At 41.5% G+C, this 18,196-nt stretch overlaps 1 protein-coding gene across 2 annotated transcripts in view; it reads left to right on the top strand.

Moving 5' to 3' along the window:
• The window catches only part of LOC111233092 (rho GTPase-activating protein 7-like), a 42,322-nt gene extending 27,011 nt beyond the window's left edge, over positions 1-15,311 (top strand). For both annotated transcript variants that reach the window (XM_022760853.1, XM_022760852.1), the window contains exons 10-17: positions 3,886-4,045; positions 4,221-4,419; positions 5,016-5,229; positions 8,210-8,324; positions 8,448-8,687; positions 9,808-10,037; positions 10,790-10,963; positions 13,701-15,311. In XM_022760853.1, coding sequence (XP_022616574.1) covers positions 3,886-4,045; positions 4,221-4,419; positions 5,016-5,229; positions 8,210-8,324; positions 8,448-8,687; positions 9,808-10,037; positions 10,790-10,963; positions 13,701-13,809 — 1,441 coding nt within the window. In that variant the 3' untranslated portion in view covers positions 13,810-15,311. The remainder of the gene's footprint in view (positions 1-3,885; positions 4,046-4,220; positions 4,420-5,015; positions 5,230-8,209; positions 8,325-8,447; positions 8,688-9,807; positions 10,038-10,789; positions 10,964-13,700) is intronic.
• Positions 15,312-18,196: the final 2,885 nt, after the last annotated feature.

Below are 18,196 nucleotides of genomic sequence, written 5' to 3'. Positions count from 1 at the left end.
TTTTTATGACATTTTTTGCCTTACTATACTATGACGTTTTTATGACATTTTATGCGATACTATACTATGACTTTTTTATGATATTTTTTGGCTTACAATACTATGATGTTTTTGTGACATTTTTTGCCTTACTATACTATGACGTTTTTATGACATTTTGTGCCTTACTATACTGTGACATTTTTTGTCTTACTATACTATGACATTTTCTTGCCTTACTATACTGTGACGTTTTATGACATTTTGTGCCTTACTATACTATGATGTTTTTATTACATTTTATGACTTACTATACTATGACATTTTTATGACATTTTTTTCCTTACTATACTATGACATTTTTATGACATTTTTTGCCTTACTATACTGTGATGTTTTTATGACATTTTTTGGCTTACTATACTATGACATTTTTTGCCTTACTATACTGTGATGTTTTTATGACATTTTTTGCCTTACTATACTATGACGTTTTTATGACATTTTTTGCCTTACTATACTATGACATTTTGTGCCTTACTATACTATGACATTTTTATGACATTTTATGCCATACTATACTATGACTTTTTATGACATTTTCTTGCCATACTATACTATGATGTTTTTGTGACATTTTTTGCCTTACTATACTATGATGTTTTATGACATTTTATGACCAACTATAATATGATTTTTTCATGACTTTTTTTGCCTTACTATACTATGACGTTTTTATGACATTTTTTTTGCCTTACTATACTATGACATTTTCTTGCCATACTATACTATGACTTTTTTATGACATTTTTTGCCTTACAATACTATGATGTTTTTATGACATTTTTTGCCTTACTATACTATGACTTTTTTATGTCATTTTTTGCCTTACTGTACTACGATGTTTTTATGAAATTTTTTGCCTTACTATACTGTGACGTTTTATGACATTTTGTGCCTTACTATACTATGACGTTTTTATTACATTTTATGACTTACTATACTATGACATTTTTATGACATTTTTTTCCTTACTATACTATGATGTTTTTATGACATTTTTTGCCTTACTATACTATGAAGTTTTTATGACTTTTTTTTCCTTACTATACTATGACTATTTTATATTTTTTGGCTTACAATACTATGACATTTTTATGACATTTTTTTTCCTTACTATACTATGACATTTTTATGACATTTTATGCCATACTATACTATGACTTTTTATGACTTTTTTTCCTTACAATACTACGATGTTTTTGTGACATTTTTTGCCTTACTATACTATGATGTTTTATGACATTTTATGATAAACTATAATATGATTTTTTCATGACTTTTTGTGCCTTAACATACCATGACATTTTCATGACATTTTTTGCCTTACTATACTATGACGTTTTATGACATTTTTTGCTTTGCTATACTATTATGTTTTTGACATTTTTTAACTTCTTTTACTATGATGTTTTTATGCCTATGCCGTTATCGACATTTTTTACCTTACTATACTATGACATTTTTTGCCTTACAATACTATGACTTTTTTATGACATTTTTTGCCTCACTATACTATGATGTTTTTACGACAAAATTTTGTCTTATTGTACTATGACGTTTTTATGACATTTTATGCCAAATGTCATAGTGTAGTAAAGCATTAAGATGTCATAGTATAGTATTGCACAAAAAGTCATAAAAACATTATATAGCTAGGTGTAAAATGTCTTAAAAACATCAATGTACAGTAAAGCAGAAAAAGTCATGAAAATGTCATAGTATGGTAAGGCATAATATGTCATGGTATAGGATTGTCAGCAGTCTAGTTCCCTGTGAATCTGTGTTTGTAATGTCATTATTGCTGCTAGACACATGGTCAATGAGAGTAAGGTAAGACGTAAGAGGCATATTCTCAAGTAAAGCCTACGCTGAGCTCAAACTGTAGCTTGTTACTATTTAAAATATTGGACGTTTTCACTGCACTTATTGACATTCATCGATTTAATGAGATCAGTGTTTTGCCTCCCACACCATGTTTTTGGAATAAGCCCTCGTGCAAAATCGAGCCAAATTCATTTTTAAGAATAATAAAACATTCAAATATTCTGCTTGTTTACTCTGCAGAACGTTTGTATTTTTAATGTGCTCTGTGTAAACACATGACCTGCTTGTTTTATGCCTTGGTAGAAAACCAATTTGATTTTTGCCAAGGGTGTTATACTCAATGAGATAAGACTGAATGTGGCAACTGAGCATTGAACAGAAAACCCTCCTGAAATTGCCCTTCATAGATATTCAGCTTTAATTTTCAGGATCAGACGTGTGTTCAGGGGGAGATACAGGGGGAAAAAAAACAGACAAAAAATGGCTGCTCTGTAGCAGCAGGTTAAAAAAAGTTTATTTCAGGTATGCTGTGTTTTAGCATTTCAAACTGCTCCATTTTACATAGTTTAAACTTCAATAACTCACATGAAAGGGAGGGAAGTCTCTCACCTCAAAGGAAAGAAAACAAGCAAGGAAGTGAACATTTGGTGCACAAAGCAGGAGTTTTAAATGAGCACGAACAGTGAAGTACAAATTACATCTTCCTGCACAAAATTTGTGAACATTATGTGACTTCACCTCAACGTGACAATAATACAATTTAGAGACATTGTCCTCTCTTATTCCTCACATTCAGGAAAGTCATGTTACTCTGTCTAAAGCTTGGGTAGTTTCTAGTTTTCTTGGTTTAAGAAAGGCAATAAACATTAGGCCTTTCTCAGTCTGAGTTTTCATTCATTGCAACTCATTGTCAGAGCAGTTAAAAGCTCAAAAAAAGCTTGTGTCAGCAGAGTCGAGTATAGTTGTGTTGAAGTGTATCATTAGAGCTGGTTTAGATTCAGAATAACTAAATCTACACCAACTCAAAGTAAAAGTGACACAGCTCAAAATCAGATATGTGCAGACATAGTCGAAACTGGAAAGAATCAATCAAACAACAACTTCAAGTTTTGTCATTGCAATGATTCAATCACTGGTGCCAGAGGGAGTGCTTGATTATTAAAAACATAACAAATTAAGTGCTGATTGGGACGGCTGATACTCTGAGGCACTTTTCTCAAAACAGCCGAGAGCCGCTGATAGATGTTGAAGATAAACCAGAGGGATGGAAAGAGAGCTAAAAAGCATTCAGAGTGCACATGTGCGCGTGATGCCATTTTCTCTGCACCTCTACACTCAGGCCTGACATGTTTTTTATAACTTTTAGGATGATGAGCTAGTGGAGAAGAGGTTTCATTACTGATCGTCGGAGTGCTTTGGATATGTTTTATTTTGACTATTACAAGATTGCAGTTTTATCCAGAGTGCACTCAGCCTGACAATTTTCACTGGTAGAAGCTAAAAAGCAAAGCAGTTTTCTGTCTCTTTTTCCCAAAGAAAGAAAAAAACAGTAAGTCTGGAGTTTTTGCATTTAGAAAGGAAACAAAATAAAATCAGTCATTGGTATTAATGGTTAAAACGTTCTGATATCAGTTCACAAACATCAACAAACTTCAACACAGTCCAAAAAAAGTCCAATGTCCACAGTTTACCAAAGCCCACGTTTTTCCTGCAGTGCTGATTTGAATGGCACGTACACATTTTTGCGATCACTGGGGACTTATGTAATCAAAAAATGTTTATTTGGCTCTTCCTTCAAAAGAAAATGGATCCCACGGCAGCCAAGTGGAGCATTTTTTTTTTTTTTTTACACTTGACTGGTTGAGATTGCAAATTCCCAAGATATTTGCAAAAACAGTTTTTTTAGCATACATTAATTTTCCATAACTTTTCCCTCTATAGTACCATCATGCTGTTTGATTGCGCCTGAAAAAAAATCAGTGGATTGCAGGATCTAATGGACGTTTCTGTCGCCTGCAGGACTGTTCCTAAATCAGTGAGGAAGACCAAGATGACAGAGATGAAAGGCCGGCGGGTGTTCGGAGTTCCTCTGCTCCTCAGTGTTCAGCAGACAGGAGAGCCGCTTCCTCCCAGCATCCTCAGAGCCCTGGTCTACCTGAAGACCGAATGTCTGGACCAGGTAATGACACTGAAGGTCACGAGAGGCTCTGTTGAACATGACAGAACCTTTTAAACATCTTGTAAAACCATATTGAGGCAGTGACATCCAGTGGCTTTCTGTTTCTGAATGATTCATGGACTATAATAGTAATTCAAAACTTACAGTAATTTTTCCGTATCGTGTCCTCTCTCAGGTGGGCCTTTTCCGGAAGTCGGGGGTGAAGTCTCGTATCCAGTACCTCCGTGAGCTGGTGGAGTCCGACCCTGACGGCATTTCATACGACGGTCAGTCCGCTTTCGACGTCGCCGACATGGTGAAGCAGTACTTCCGGGACCTGCCTGAACCCATCTTCACCAGCAAACTCTGCGAGTCCTTCCTCCACATTTACCAATGTGAGCAGTTACTTCTGTTACCAGCTTTGAGGAAGACATTTCTTGTGCAGTGAATTTAATTTCTCGCCTTAAAGAATAAGCAGAAAAGTTTGATTAAAATACCTAGAACAGAAAACAGAAGAGAGAACACTGTTGAGATTTTTGGTAGAATTTTTCATGACGGATTGTGATGTCGGTCTGTTAGTCCGTTAGTCCATAATCTTTGGTCCAATCTAGTGAAAAATCTCAAGATATTCTGAATTGTCATATTTATGGTGCCTGAACAACTTTTTATTTAGTGCAACTAGCAGATTAGCATGCTAACAAGCTAGATTTAACTATAATGTCAAAAACAACTTGCTATTATTTAGCACACTAGTATGTTAACTAGTATTAGCATTAATATTAGAATGTTAAATTAGTGGTCTGTTAACATACCAACATGTTAGTAAATTAGCAGGTAAGCCTGCTAAAGCTAAAATATGTTATTGACTAACATGCTAATCATTAGGGTACATGCTAAACATTTGCATAAGGTCACTCCGCTGTTGCGATTGGAGGTTTGAAAGTTTTTAATTTCAGTTTTCAGTCAACTCTTACTGAATTTCTGACCGCAGATTTCCCAAAGGATCAGCAGCTGGTTGCGGCTCAGGCGGCCATCTTGCTGCTTCCAGACGAGAACAGGGAGGGGCTGCGAACGCTGCTCTTCTTCCTGCGAGACGTGGTGGCCTGCGTGGACGAGAACCAGATGACTCCCACCAACATCGCCGTCTGCCTGGCGCCGTCGCTTTTCCACCTCAACACCCTGAAGAGAGACGCCAACGCTGCCAGGTGAGCTGAGACCACAGATAGTTTTTTAAAGTATTGTAAGGAAAATAACGAATCACATATTGAGTTTTTTTTTAAATTTATTTCTGGTTTGTTAATTGTCATAAACTGCAAATTGTTTATATTATATTTCATTTGGAGTTTATTTTCTGGTCGTCTTATTCTTAAAGCGTCTTTGAACACACCACTGAGAAATCCCTGCTAACAACACCGTTACTGTGACTTTATACAAGTTAGTTCCGACCAAGTAATTTGATTGGACGAGAAGCATTCTGTGAGTGCTGATATACAGCAACACTGGGACTTTTAACTTGATGTATCACTCCGCTCAACCGTTAATTTGCGTTACGTTAACGGTCGTTATCTATCTCAGATTGTAATAAACTTTGCAAAGATTAATATATTTCCAGAAATAACATTTAAATTACATGCCGTATGGTCGTCAGAAGAGCATGAAGGGAAGAAGCCTGGATAATTAAGGGCACACCTGAGGTAACGTGTAGGAAAGTAGCAAGCTAGACTGCAAGCATTGTGCAGGTCAGGAAAATTGTGTTGCTTAGCAACAGTCCAGTACCAGTCCAGTTACTATTACTACACTACTTGTATACTATTTGTGTTGCCAAATAATTGATAAAAAAACAAATCATAATCTGTTGTTGCTTATATGGCGCTCGCAGAACTGTTGTATAAAAGCAATATCACACTCGTCGTGATGTTGTTGCTCAATAATCGCGGCTCTCTCCTCAGTGTCAGCCTCTGGGTTAGCTCGGTTTGTGTGTGCATGTGTGTCTGGTTGTGTGTGTGGCAGGTTGCTGTTTAGGTGCCACAGAAACATGTTTTTCTTCCTCCTTTTGTTGTTTCAACGGACGTCTCTTTTCCAAAGTTCCCAGCGTTCACACATGACTTCACCTCTGGAATCGGACCAAGCCGTTAGACACACACACATATACACTTTTCTCTGTGTAATGGGAAGCTGTCAGCAGAGTTTACACAACGACCACGTTACATAACTTCCACCGATCTCCATCTGGCCTCAGCTTCATTCCCTGATATGAAAGATAGTTTCTGCTCGTTGGACAGGAAGTTAGGAAGAAAAAAAAAAAGAGCGCCAACAGAGAGATAGGGACGATAACATGAGGGGACAGAGTTTGGCCGCTGAGAACGATAACGCTCATGCGGGCTGGTGGTTTGTATTATTAGAATATGAACTTAATTATTTGGAGACACTCAGTCCCACCAGTGCTGACTGTTTATCTGAGCTACTGAGTTTGTACTATGCATGAATGGCTTTCCTTAACATTAGGCATCGCATAGGCTTAATTAAAGGAGACATTTATGAACCTAAAGAATAACAATGGGTTGGTCCTGTCTCTCTAGCTGTGTCCTAATTCAGGGGTGGCATCCTCAGGGGAGCGATACTATCAATCTACTTATTTGACGTACTGAAAGGAGCCCACAAATTTTTATTTAGTCTTGTGTTTTTAAAAAGTCTATTATGTGTGTGTTCGACTGTGTACCAAGTCAGTGGTCACACCCTTTGTAGGACGCGGTATACGAAGGTGTGGCCCTTCACAAAAACTTGAGGTTAACGTTAGCCGTTAAATTGATTTGAAACCCAATACAACACTGTAGGTGTTGTTTGCTGCCATATTATATTCATTACCGGTGTGCAATGAATCTTGGGAAAGGTTGGACCAGGAAAAGAAGGTTGCATTTGTAGGATCCTTCAAAATGGGACAGTCTAGGTGCAACGCTGTGACGCAGTCGGTCTTCAAAGGCAGCCTCCAAAGGATAAATTCCCTGAATTGAGACCATGATTGGGACACAGCTTCTCTACTTCCTGACTCCAACTTCTTTCAGCCCCAAACACAATGGTTCCTACTGAGGATGTAAATCTGTAAAAACAACTATAAAGTTTCATTATTAAAAACACTCAGTAATTTAAGAAGATGTGTTCATTGCAGTTTTTAGTAAATGTTTCTCAAACAGTGGGAAGTAGTGCGTTTGTTGGGGGCTGTTTTCTGTAACAGATTAATCCACATTTGGTGCTCTAGTTAGTATGTGGGGCAGCAGGACAGCGTGTGTGTTCATGGTGATGAAGGAATATTACACCCAGGGTAACAGTGTGGCTCACTGATGTGTTTTTAATAGTTTTTAGAAACAGAAAATACTTCAGCCTTTCCTCCATCATCTTTTTATTTACACTCCTTCCCCACCACACTCTCCTCTCTCCACGTTTTATCATCCATCTTATTTCCCTCTATCCTTCATCCTCCACCCTCCCCCCACATCCTCTCCTCCACATTTTTCTGATCATCCTCTCCCCCTTACTGTTTTCTCCTCTCGTTCTTGTAATCATTTTCCCTCTCACCAACTCCTCTTCCTTTTTCCACCTCTCCCTTCAGCTCTGATGGGACAGTAGATGGAAACGATAGAACAACACAATCAGCGGTTTGTGCCTCCCTTTCTACTGGAAGCCAAAGTCCCGGGCCCGTCAGAAATGTCACACTTTATGGTGGGAACAATAACTCGGAAAATTGACTGCAGCTCGCCACTGTTTCTCCCACAGATTTATGAAACCTCATCTCTTCATCCTCCGCTTTCCTGTTGTTGCTTTGACAGAACGAACCACTCCTACTACAACACAGACTTTTTTAATGGTCCAACCATCCGTCCGACCGGCTCGGCTTGTTTTAAGCGTCAGCGTCTAATTTCCCGGTTGACAAACGCTCGTCCCTCAAACTTTTTCTTATTCATCACAAGCTAAAACCAAAACTTCATATCCTGTGAGTCTATCGGTTTCCAGTAAACCACAGTGACGCACCATGAAAGCTTTCCGTTGTAACCCGAATCTGTCAGCTGCAGTAATTGTGGCTCAGTGATGCTGATTCCTGTCTGTAAAACCTGCGTCAGCTGACAGGCACCAGTGTCTATCCTTTACCCTGACAGTGAACTTGATCTAGCGTTGTTGTTGTTGCTGCAGGTCCAGTCACAGGAAGTACAGCTTGGGCCGCCCGGATCAGCGGGACCTGAGTGAGAACCTGGCTGCCACCCAGGGCCTGGCCAACATGATCACAGAGGCCCAGAGACTCTTCCAGGTACAAAGACCAACAACCTGCTCCACAAGCAGCAACTACACCACAGATCCATTTTTATTTTCATTATAAAGACCATTTGTGAAGTTTATCTAGAGACAAAATAAACACCTATCTTTTCTGTAGCTTCCAGAGTTTTGGCCCGGTCAGCGTCTCAGCGCCGCCGGCCCCACAGAGGATTCCCTGTCTGAGGAGGGGGGAGGCCCCGTGTGCTCCAGTCAGAGTGGAGGCGAGGAGGAGCAGCAGGAGGAGAGGAGGACCAAGCTGCAGCAGAGCACCCAGCACCTCCTGAAGGAGGCCAGGGAGAAGAGCCGGGGCTGGGAGAGCCACCCTGCTCCGGAGCACGTGGAGCTGGCCTTCAAAAAGGTAAGAGGAAAAACAGGTGTTACAGCTCCATACAGACTGAATTTGTTATGAATAAATAAATAATACATTTATTTTATAAATAAATGCAAAATCTAATTTACTAGAAGTATAGTGTGCTATGAAATAATGAAGCACTATATAGTATTAATAAACAGAGACTAGGGGGGTGTGAACAGTTTACTGAGTTTGGAGGGAAGTGTGAACAAATTATGGGAAATTAATTATGAAAAGTGCAAAGGAAGTTAGAATCAATGAAATACAGCAACAAGGAAGGCAAATACCATACTATATAAAAAATACTATAAAATAATACTAAAAAATAATGACCATGAACTTATAAAACCAGAATATGACCAATTATGTAGACATAGCTAAAGAAAAAATAATGAGTCGTTTTTAGGAAGGATGTATAATAAAGTAAGTAATGAAAAAGAACATAAAAAGGAAAGATTCTGACTTTTTTAAGTGTCTTTTTTTATGCCTGTCATAGCCAGGACCGAGCGCAGAGGAGAGATGTAACAAAGGTCCCAAAGCGGACCTGAACCAGGGACAGTCAGGTCCACGGTCGCTGCCTCAACCTCTAAGACACAGATTTAATCTTAACATGCCAAATGTGCAGTTACTTCCTCCTCTGCATACGGACCATAAAGTGATCATTTCTACATTGATTATCTACATTTCTATGTCAAAATGTTAGATGACCTAATCTGAAGTTTCTTTCTTTCATTATTCAGACAACTTTTTTACACCATTTTTCACAGCCACAGTCCTTCAGTGTCTTCTCATGTGATCCCACACCGACTCCATGATGTTGACATCAGGGCTCTGTGGGGGTCAGACCGTCTGAATCTACTCAAACAAAAAACACTAGAGGGTTATAGGCACTAATTGGACTGGTTTTTGTCAGTCCTACTCGGCAGCACTTACAATAACACCTAGCCTATCTCACAGAGAGCAGCAGAGCATGCAGCCGGTCAGATGGACAACACATTTTAGGACCTGGAGTTTAAAGAACTTGAATTTTGAAAAAAAAAAAAAAGTGAAAGTAAGATAAAATAGAAAAAAGAAATAAAGGAGGCAAACTCCACTGAACACCACCTCTTCCTCTACTTACCTTCAGATAGACGATGGCTGCCCGCTGTGGATGTGGCGAGGCTCCACGGAGGTGGACGCACCCCACAAGGAGCTGCTCCACCGGCTGCTGAGGGAGCAGGAGCTGTGGGAGGGAAGCCTGCGTCAGACCGCCATCATCCAGACCTTGTCCAAGGACACCGAAGTCTACCACTACCTCCTGCAGAGCCAGGGCCACGGCCTGGACTCCCGGCCCCCCCAGGAGCACCTGCTGCTCAGGTAATGAGGCAAGGCGAGCCCCAGGCTTTCACGGGCCTCTGGGTCTTAACCTGCTGAGCTCTGCAGAGCGAGGAGGACGGAGGAGTCAAAGCTGAAACTTCTCAAAGTGTCAGTCTGATTTAAAGTAATACAGAGTAGAGTGTGTGTGTGTGTGTGTGTGTGTGTGTGTGTAACATGAAATTTTAATCCAACCCCGGAGGCAGATGAGACATGGGTCTGTGTTTGCAGTTGGACCACGTCACACATGAACTTTAGGTTACCCCCCTAAAAGAGACGAAAACAAGCACTCAGTGCACATTTTTTCTTATGACTCAAATCGCATGAAAAGACCATATGACTTTCTGACCTCCCTCCTCTGTCTGTGGCTCTCAGCTCCAACTGAACTGAACTGACTTTCCTAAACCAGCTGGGCGCCTTAGTTTTTAACAAATGTTACTCAAACAGGACGAAACTGTGCATTTGTTGGGGACTATTTTCAGTGGCGGATTAATCCACATTTAGTGCTGTAGTGACTATTTGGGGAAGCAAACAGGTGTGTGTGGGGCTGACTCAAAATGAGCTACAGTGTGTGTTTGCTGTGTGTCAATCAGACACTTGCAGGGTATTTTATTTTCCTTTTACTGCCATCTTTATTTAAAACACCATACATGGTGTACAGATTCAAATTTCACTACAGTAAACAGCAAAAATAAAAATGCAAGAATTTTTTTTCATCACCTCATCATCTTCCCCCTCCTCCTCCTCCTCCTCAGGACCTGGCAGACAGACCTGACCGCCGGGCCTCTCTACCTGTCCTCTGTATCCACTGAGCACCCTGAGGTTCTGGCGGAGGGGGTCAGGGCTCAAGTCCACTCCTGCCTCTACCTGCTGGAGCCCACAGGAGCCAGGAAGACCCGGCTGACGCACCTCTGTCGAACCGACACCAGGTGAGGAAGGAAGCAGAGGGAGGGAAATTTTGTTTTTGCTCATTTTACTTATTATATTATGAACTACTGGCTAAAGGTGAATGGGCAAGGGAGGGAAGAGAAGCTAAAAGACCTGATAATTTTATCTGTATTGTTGAGATGAAAATGGCAGGATGGTCCTTTAAGCTGAGACAGAAGTAAAACCAAGGGCAGAGTGAGCTGCAGGAAGTACAGAGAGGATTTAAGGCCGTGAGAAGCCTATTAAAAGAAATATCTGGAGAGCGCAGTTAGACCACCTTATCTGTCTTAATTGAGCCCGTTCTGTGTTTTTGACCTCTGCCAGCATCTATCTGCAGCGCTATCACAACCTCCCTGTAGGTGAGCATATGAGAGAGAGGAAGACGAGGAGGAGGAGCAGCCCTTTTTTCTCATGATTCATGCCCTTTGAAAATAAGTAGCTGCAGATTTTCTGCTGCTTACATGATCAATTTGACTCTCAGCAGAGCCCTGCAGCTCCATTTGTCTCAGTTGATTAAATGAAATGAACCTTGGTGCGACAGAAAACAGGTGGCAGCGGCGCTCTCACCGAGCTCTGGCGTTACCACACTGGTGGGTTTTTTTGTTTGTTTTTTACCCCCCACCCTCAGCAGCAGCAGCCGGGGCAGCAGGAGGAAGAGACTGCTGCAGATTTGGTCAATTCAGTTATGAGCATGCTCAGTGTTTCCCCGGCACAGGTTCGATAAAACAGAGAGTGCAGGGAGGAAACTGATAACAGACGTGTACGGAGGCTCAATCCTGCCAAAAAAACTAAACAAAAACACTGTTAGTTACTTAAACTCACTTTGTTTTAAATCAAGATTTTATGATATGCTTGTTTTTTAGTCAAAGTTTTGAGATTTATTCAGTGTCGAAACTTAAGGTTATAATTCATAACTTTTCCACAATAAAATGTCTAAAAATGACGATCTGTTATATAGTTTTTTATACTTACATTATCTCAAATGTTTCCATCAATTATCAAACCAGAGAAATCTGTGATTTTAATCAAGGTAATGCTCTTTAGTTTTTTTTTCATCTTCCATAATGTACAAACGATCAGACCTATCAGTTCTTACATAAAACAAACAGATTCAACAAAAATAAAAGAACAAGAATGTTAAAAAAATAAAGAAATTAAAGAAGAAAAGGTGATAAAATGCTGACGTGGACATGGACGCCTCAAAGTGATGTTCAAGGTCAATTAGAAAAACAAGTCATGCTGCGTTTGTCCCGTAATTCTGAACAAGAAACGTTAAAACGTTGACTACCTTAGTTTGTATATCTCATAACTTAAGCTTTTTTTAAACTTAAGTTTTAATGTTGATTTAATAATGTTCCGTCAGTCCGTTTCTCTTTGCAGGGAAATGAGAACAACTGAGTTTGAGAGTGAAAATGGCGACTCCTGACGTCAAAACAAGGGAGGAAAGGCGAGGACAGATTTGATCTATAACCGTGTGATTATCTCAGCGGGTTCTCCGTCAGCACATCATTACTGAACTGAACTTGAACGCATCACTTCGACACCCGTCCACGGACATAGATGACAGTGATGGAGACCAGTTACTGTTATCAAACATTCACACGTTCACGTCTCAGACGTTTAGCTGAAGCAGAGAAATGTAGCGTTCGTGCAGAAGTGAAATAAGCTTCAATTCGAGATCATTCACCAGCAGCCAGCAGGAGTCTGAGCCGCCTCGTCCTGCCAAGGTCCCTGTTATGCAAGAGTGATCATGTAAGAAACCCAGAGGGATGAATGCCTTCACTCTTGGCTTTGTCTGTCTGTCACTTCCTCTCGCCTTTCATTTCCTCTCATGACAGAGCTCGAGCTAAGCGTCTGCAGTGAGTCGGGCCGTCTTGGGCTTATTTGCTATGACATTAATTTTAAGTGCTTGTTAGCTTTCAAGGCAAGACAACAGACCCACAGCATCAAGGTCAATGGGGCTTTTTACAGTACAGGCCTGTGAAAGTGATGCTATCGCCTCCAGAGGAAATTAAATACGTTATGGCCTCAGTGAGTGAGTGAGTGGGTGGGTGAGCGAGCGAGCGAGTGAGTGGGTGAGCGGGTGAGCGAGTGAGTGAGTGGGTGAGCGAGCGAGCGAGCGAGCAGGAGACGGCAAAGGATGTTTAGTTTGGACTGAAACTGGAGAGAAAACTAAAGAAACAACAGACACATTAAAGATGCAAACATGCTTCACTTTTAGAGTTGTGCAGTTTTAGCAAATGTGCTGCTGTTGGCAGGAAATAATACCGTTATTTACCAAAATAAAACATCACAGACAGCACAGGTAAAACTAACCCTTTGTTTTTGTGTGTGGACGCAACTGTCGAGAAAAATATCATCATAAAATGTAAAGAGCAAAACTGTATGGCCAGATGGAGCTGGAAAGTTTGTTCTTCTGTCCCTGCAGAGTTTTAAAAATGTATAAAGAAAATGTTTATTCATGACTGGGATATGAAGATGAATTCAAGTTTATCCTAAACAGCCTTTAAGCATGATATAATCTTTAATCTTACAGACAGTGGGAGCGCTGATGTCCTCTTAATGAGGGTTACTGTCTTTACAAGATTCATTGTGTTACTGTTAGGAAAACAACAGAAAAGGGACCAGAATTTCTTGGCAGTCGAAACCAGAGCTGAAACCTTTCTGTGGAATTGAACTCGTGAAGTTATTTGTCTGCTTTCTGACCTTTTCTTCTCCGTTCTGTGTTTTGTCGTCCAGGGGTCGGTCGCAGGAGTGGCACAGCAAAGTGAGCGGACATCTTCTGGCCTCCGGTCTCCTGTCCATCAGGGACTCCTTCAGACCAGAATACAAAGAGACTAAGATCTGAGGCGGGAGCGGACGACGAGGACTTGGGATGGTTTCGCAGTTATCTGGTGAAACTGCATCGACTCCCACCTCATGGCAGAACGCAGGAGACGACGGCGTCGTCTTCGTGGGACGTTCTCTAAGTTTAAAACTCGAGGCTCGGAGCTCAGCACGCAGGGAGGGAAGGTTACCTTTGAGGGCTTCACTAAACCACTTTCTTCTATTGGAGCTGCTCTATGCCTTCACTTTTTTCTTAATGACCTTGCAGACTGCCAGCAGCACGCCTGCGCTCCCCGCTGCCACCGTTACGCTTCACAAAAAAAATGCAAACGAAGGCGAGCTGAGACAAAGGCCGTTTGATTCGGCGGTGAAAAGCCGAGGCCTGATGTGAACCTCTAACTCTGGTGGAGATGAAGCAAGTGGACGGTGAAGCAGGAGAAGAAGGCAGGGGGAGGAAACACATGGCAGCTGCCCGGATGAACACAGGAAATAAGGACAGAAAACATCAGGAAACAGACTTTTTTTTCATCCAGCAGACGTTTGGCTTCAGTGGAGAGAGGATGGTGAAAACGCAGGACGGCTGCATCAAACCTACAACCAGGAACAGAGCAGTGTCAGAGAAAGAAAGGAGACGCAGCCGGGGACTGAAAGCCTGAACGGTGCCGCCGCTCGATGACAGGATGTCGCCTGGTGTCTGACGCTGTGTCGACGGTTTCTCTGCAAAGAAAGATGAAAAACTCACAAACAAAAACCAGATTGATACCAGGGGGAGGCGCCTTCACCTGCAGCATGTTTAAAGACAATTATCCACGAACCAGAGCCACATGAACTGAACTGAACTTTCTCTCCAAATCAGAGAGAGGACTGTTTTCCATTTAAACGAGGCTCGCAGCAGCTGGATCCAGCTGTGGCGAGGAATTAGCGCGACGTCACAGCCCGCCTCTTTGTCCCCCCTCTTTGAGTGACTGTTCTTTGCTTTTTAAATTCGCCCCTGTGACTTCGACCCATTCTGCAACAGGACGCCACGTTTGCCACAGTTCAAAGGCGGGCCATATCTACCTCTCCACAGGACGACGCAGCCACCGTTGCGTGACTTTGAAGAAGCGCAACAAAAGTTGTGAATTGACGAAGGTCTCGCCGCACGGCGGGGGACAAAGCCTTTTTTTTGTTTTTGGTGCGTGTGCGTGTGTGTGTGTGTGTGTGCTTCCCGGTGCAATGACGGATATCCAACCAGACAACTCCATGAATTTTTTAACATTTGTATTTATTCTTTGCGATGTCCATGTGTCTCTGGGCTTGTTCAGTCTTATTTCATGCGGCACCTGAGTGTCGCTTCACCGTCGAAGTCGGCTTGTCCTACATAGGTCAAAGAAAATGTTAATATGTCAATTTAACCCCATACTTCAGATTATTTAACTTAATGTATATCTAAATACAAATTATATCCAGATATGTTTATTTAATTTTGAGCTTTCAGAAAATCTTATTTTGTTTGTGTGTGTGTGAAATCTAAATTTATCAGTGCCAAACACCTAATTAAAATGTTTATTTCTCTCAAACTGTTTCCTGTTGTTTTTTCGAGTGATTCTTCCTCTCTCCTCTGCGCCTTCTCTCGCTGCCAAACAGATTACACCGACTGTAATTTGGGAGGAAGGTGGAGGGAAACAGCAGCCAGTGTGAGGATGAGGTGCCACACTGTGCCACTGAAGCACGAGAGATTAATACGCCTGGCGGTGCGATCGCCACCGGTGAACTCACCTCTTCTTCCTTCCCTTACACTCACGACACCCACTTGTGTCCAATTTGCATAAAGCTGATTTACATATCTTATTGATTAATCTCTGAGATCTGATCAGTTAAAATCACCCGGCGCCGAGATACACGTGCCGAGCGACAACATGTGAGGTAAAAACACGTCTCGTGGCGAGGACGCCGTGCCTCGGTCTAAACAGGATTTTAAGGAAGAGGAATTAATTTATGCAAATTACAAATAACAAGCAGCAAAGTGCCTGCAGGCAGCTTTCATTTCTGTACAAGTCTGTTCCTTCCATATGGGGCTGAAACACCGTGAAGTGAACTCGGGATGAACTCGAGGTCAAAGGTTAAAGTCAAGCCATGTGGTCATCTATAAAGTGTGTAGAGTTCACAGGTTTGATCACAGTCAAAGTGTTTTGTTTTTACTAAATGAACATGATTACTGTAATGAGAGGAGCAGAGTGAAGCGATGAGGTGACAGAAACACGTTTTACAGAAATGTTTCGTCTCAGCTCGTCACTCGTGTTTCCAGCCACGGCACGAAAACAATGGTGATAAAACCTTGTGTCCACCACAGGAAACAGAAGGCAGACACAGTTAGAGAGCAACTGGTGAAGAAGGTGGAACATTTAGCAGCTAAAGAGACAGATATGTCTCTCAGGAGCTGGTGGCGGAGACCAAAACCAGAGCTAAAAGTTGAGTAAATATTGGATTTACATTCATCAGGTGAACAGAAACTCCCACTCCGGTGGGATCGTCATGTTGCTCTGCGTCTGCTGGACGCAAATGTTAATAACTGTCTAATCAGCTGAGACCACCGTCAGTCCCACTGAGGCGGGGACTGTTACTGCCTCCGCAGGTGTTACTGAAGCGGCGTTGCCAGGCTTCCTCCTCCTGGAGCGGCTGTCAAAACACCTTTAAAAAACACCGTCCCTCAACAGCAGCTTGGCAGCAGAAGAAAAAAGGACTTGATGAATGTTTCATGAAGCTGCTGTGGGAGTTATTGTCTGAAAAGGTACCGAGATCGGCCATAAAGTCCGGGGCTGTATGAGATGATGAGAGACGACAACACAGAGGAAGAGTGTAGATATTTCATAGGTTTCAAAGCTGGGTCGCATCACCCCCCCCGACACAGCAACAACTACTGTATGACTTGCGGCGATTTCTGGAGTCATACAACTTTTATACGTATGGAAGTACACAACTGTCTGGTGGGTAAAGGCAGACGTCACAATTACAGGCTTGCAGGCTGCCTCGCAGTGCGTGTGATGTATAATTAACTTCATCAGATGGGTTTGTTTGCCTTGCACTTGGAGTTTCTGCAAACAAAACCCATTTACTCTCTCACAAGTCGTGGAAGGCGAAGACTGTAATCGTCGTCATCTAAAGGAGTTCAAGCCAAACGCGACTGTCTTTACGCCAGAGTCTCGGGGGAGGGGCGGGACACCAGGAAGAGCAATTAAGAGTTGAAACGCTGATGCTTTAAAATCTCTGTGTGTAGAATCCTGTGATTAAAAAGCATCTTACGAACTTGAACGCTGGTGCAGTTTGTGTTGCTTCCTCATTCATTTCAATGAAACCAATTTGTTGGCACAGTGGGGGGTGGGGTGGGGGTGGGGGGGTTCCTGATGCAGAAACAAAACAGACAGAAAAGGTCTTCACCGGTCCAAAGGTTTGGACTTGGTCCAAAATGGATCCATGGAAAACGACCCAAGCTCAACAGGCATAAATCAAAGTTTAAATAAACAGAGGGAGGGAGAGAGAGCAGTGTTTTCACAAAACAAAAGAAAGTAGATCCTCAGTGACACAGCTGAAAATAGATCAGTCTTAACTTTAAGACTCTTTTGTTGTTTCGCTCTGAAGTGGGAGAGAAGTTAGAGGAAGTCTTGAGAACTCGTAAATCACTACGACACCTGGCTGAGTCAGTGTTATACAACATACTTTAAATACGTGGATGGTGACAGGGTTAATAAGACTCCAAACTATCCAATCACACTACAATAGCAGACGACAAACAAAAAATTAGTCGATAACTATTTCAAGAATCGATTAATTGTTGAGGTGATTTTTTTTCTCTCGACTCTCATGAGAGTCAGACGGTCACACGACACAAGACTGATGACGTCTCATTTAAGAAATTACAGGATGAAATTTCACTGAATTTTGACATTTAATCAACCAAATGATTGATGGATTAATCAAGATAACAATGGTTATGTTAATCCCTCAAAACGTGGGGGAGATGGTTCGTACAACTCCTCACCACAGTTCAGTTATCAATCAAATCAGACATGAGCTCTTCAGATCTAACTTTGTTCAGTTTCTGAAGTTTACAGAAAATAATCTACAATAAATGAACAAATAATCTGACCTCACGGCCTTCGCTGGATCATCAGGTAACACTGGTGCTATTTGTAGGTTTGTGTGTAAAGATATCTGATCCATAAGGTCGTATTATTCTGGTCGAGGTGAGGTGCTTTACCACGACGGAGTATTAGGGCCAAACTGAGGGAAGAAACCCTGAAATTTAGAACAAAGTTGCAATTTTATGAGAAAAAGTCATAATATTATGATGCATGTTTATTACCACTTTTTTCTTGTAATATTAAAACTTTTTTTCATGAAATATTGTTATTATCCTCGTCATATTCCGA

This window comes from Seriola dumerili, unplaced genomic scaffold (genome assembly GCF_002260705.1).
Source record: "Seriola dumerili isolate Sdu_G_001 unplaced genomic scaffold, Sdu_1.0 BDQW01000367.1, whole genome shotgun sequence".
NCBI classification, from domain to species: domain Eukaryota; kingdom Metazoa; phylum Chordata; class Actinopteri; order Carangiformes; family Carangidae; genus Seriola; species Seriola dumerili.
This window is presented reverse-complemented; position numbering and strand designations above follow the sequence as displayed.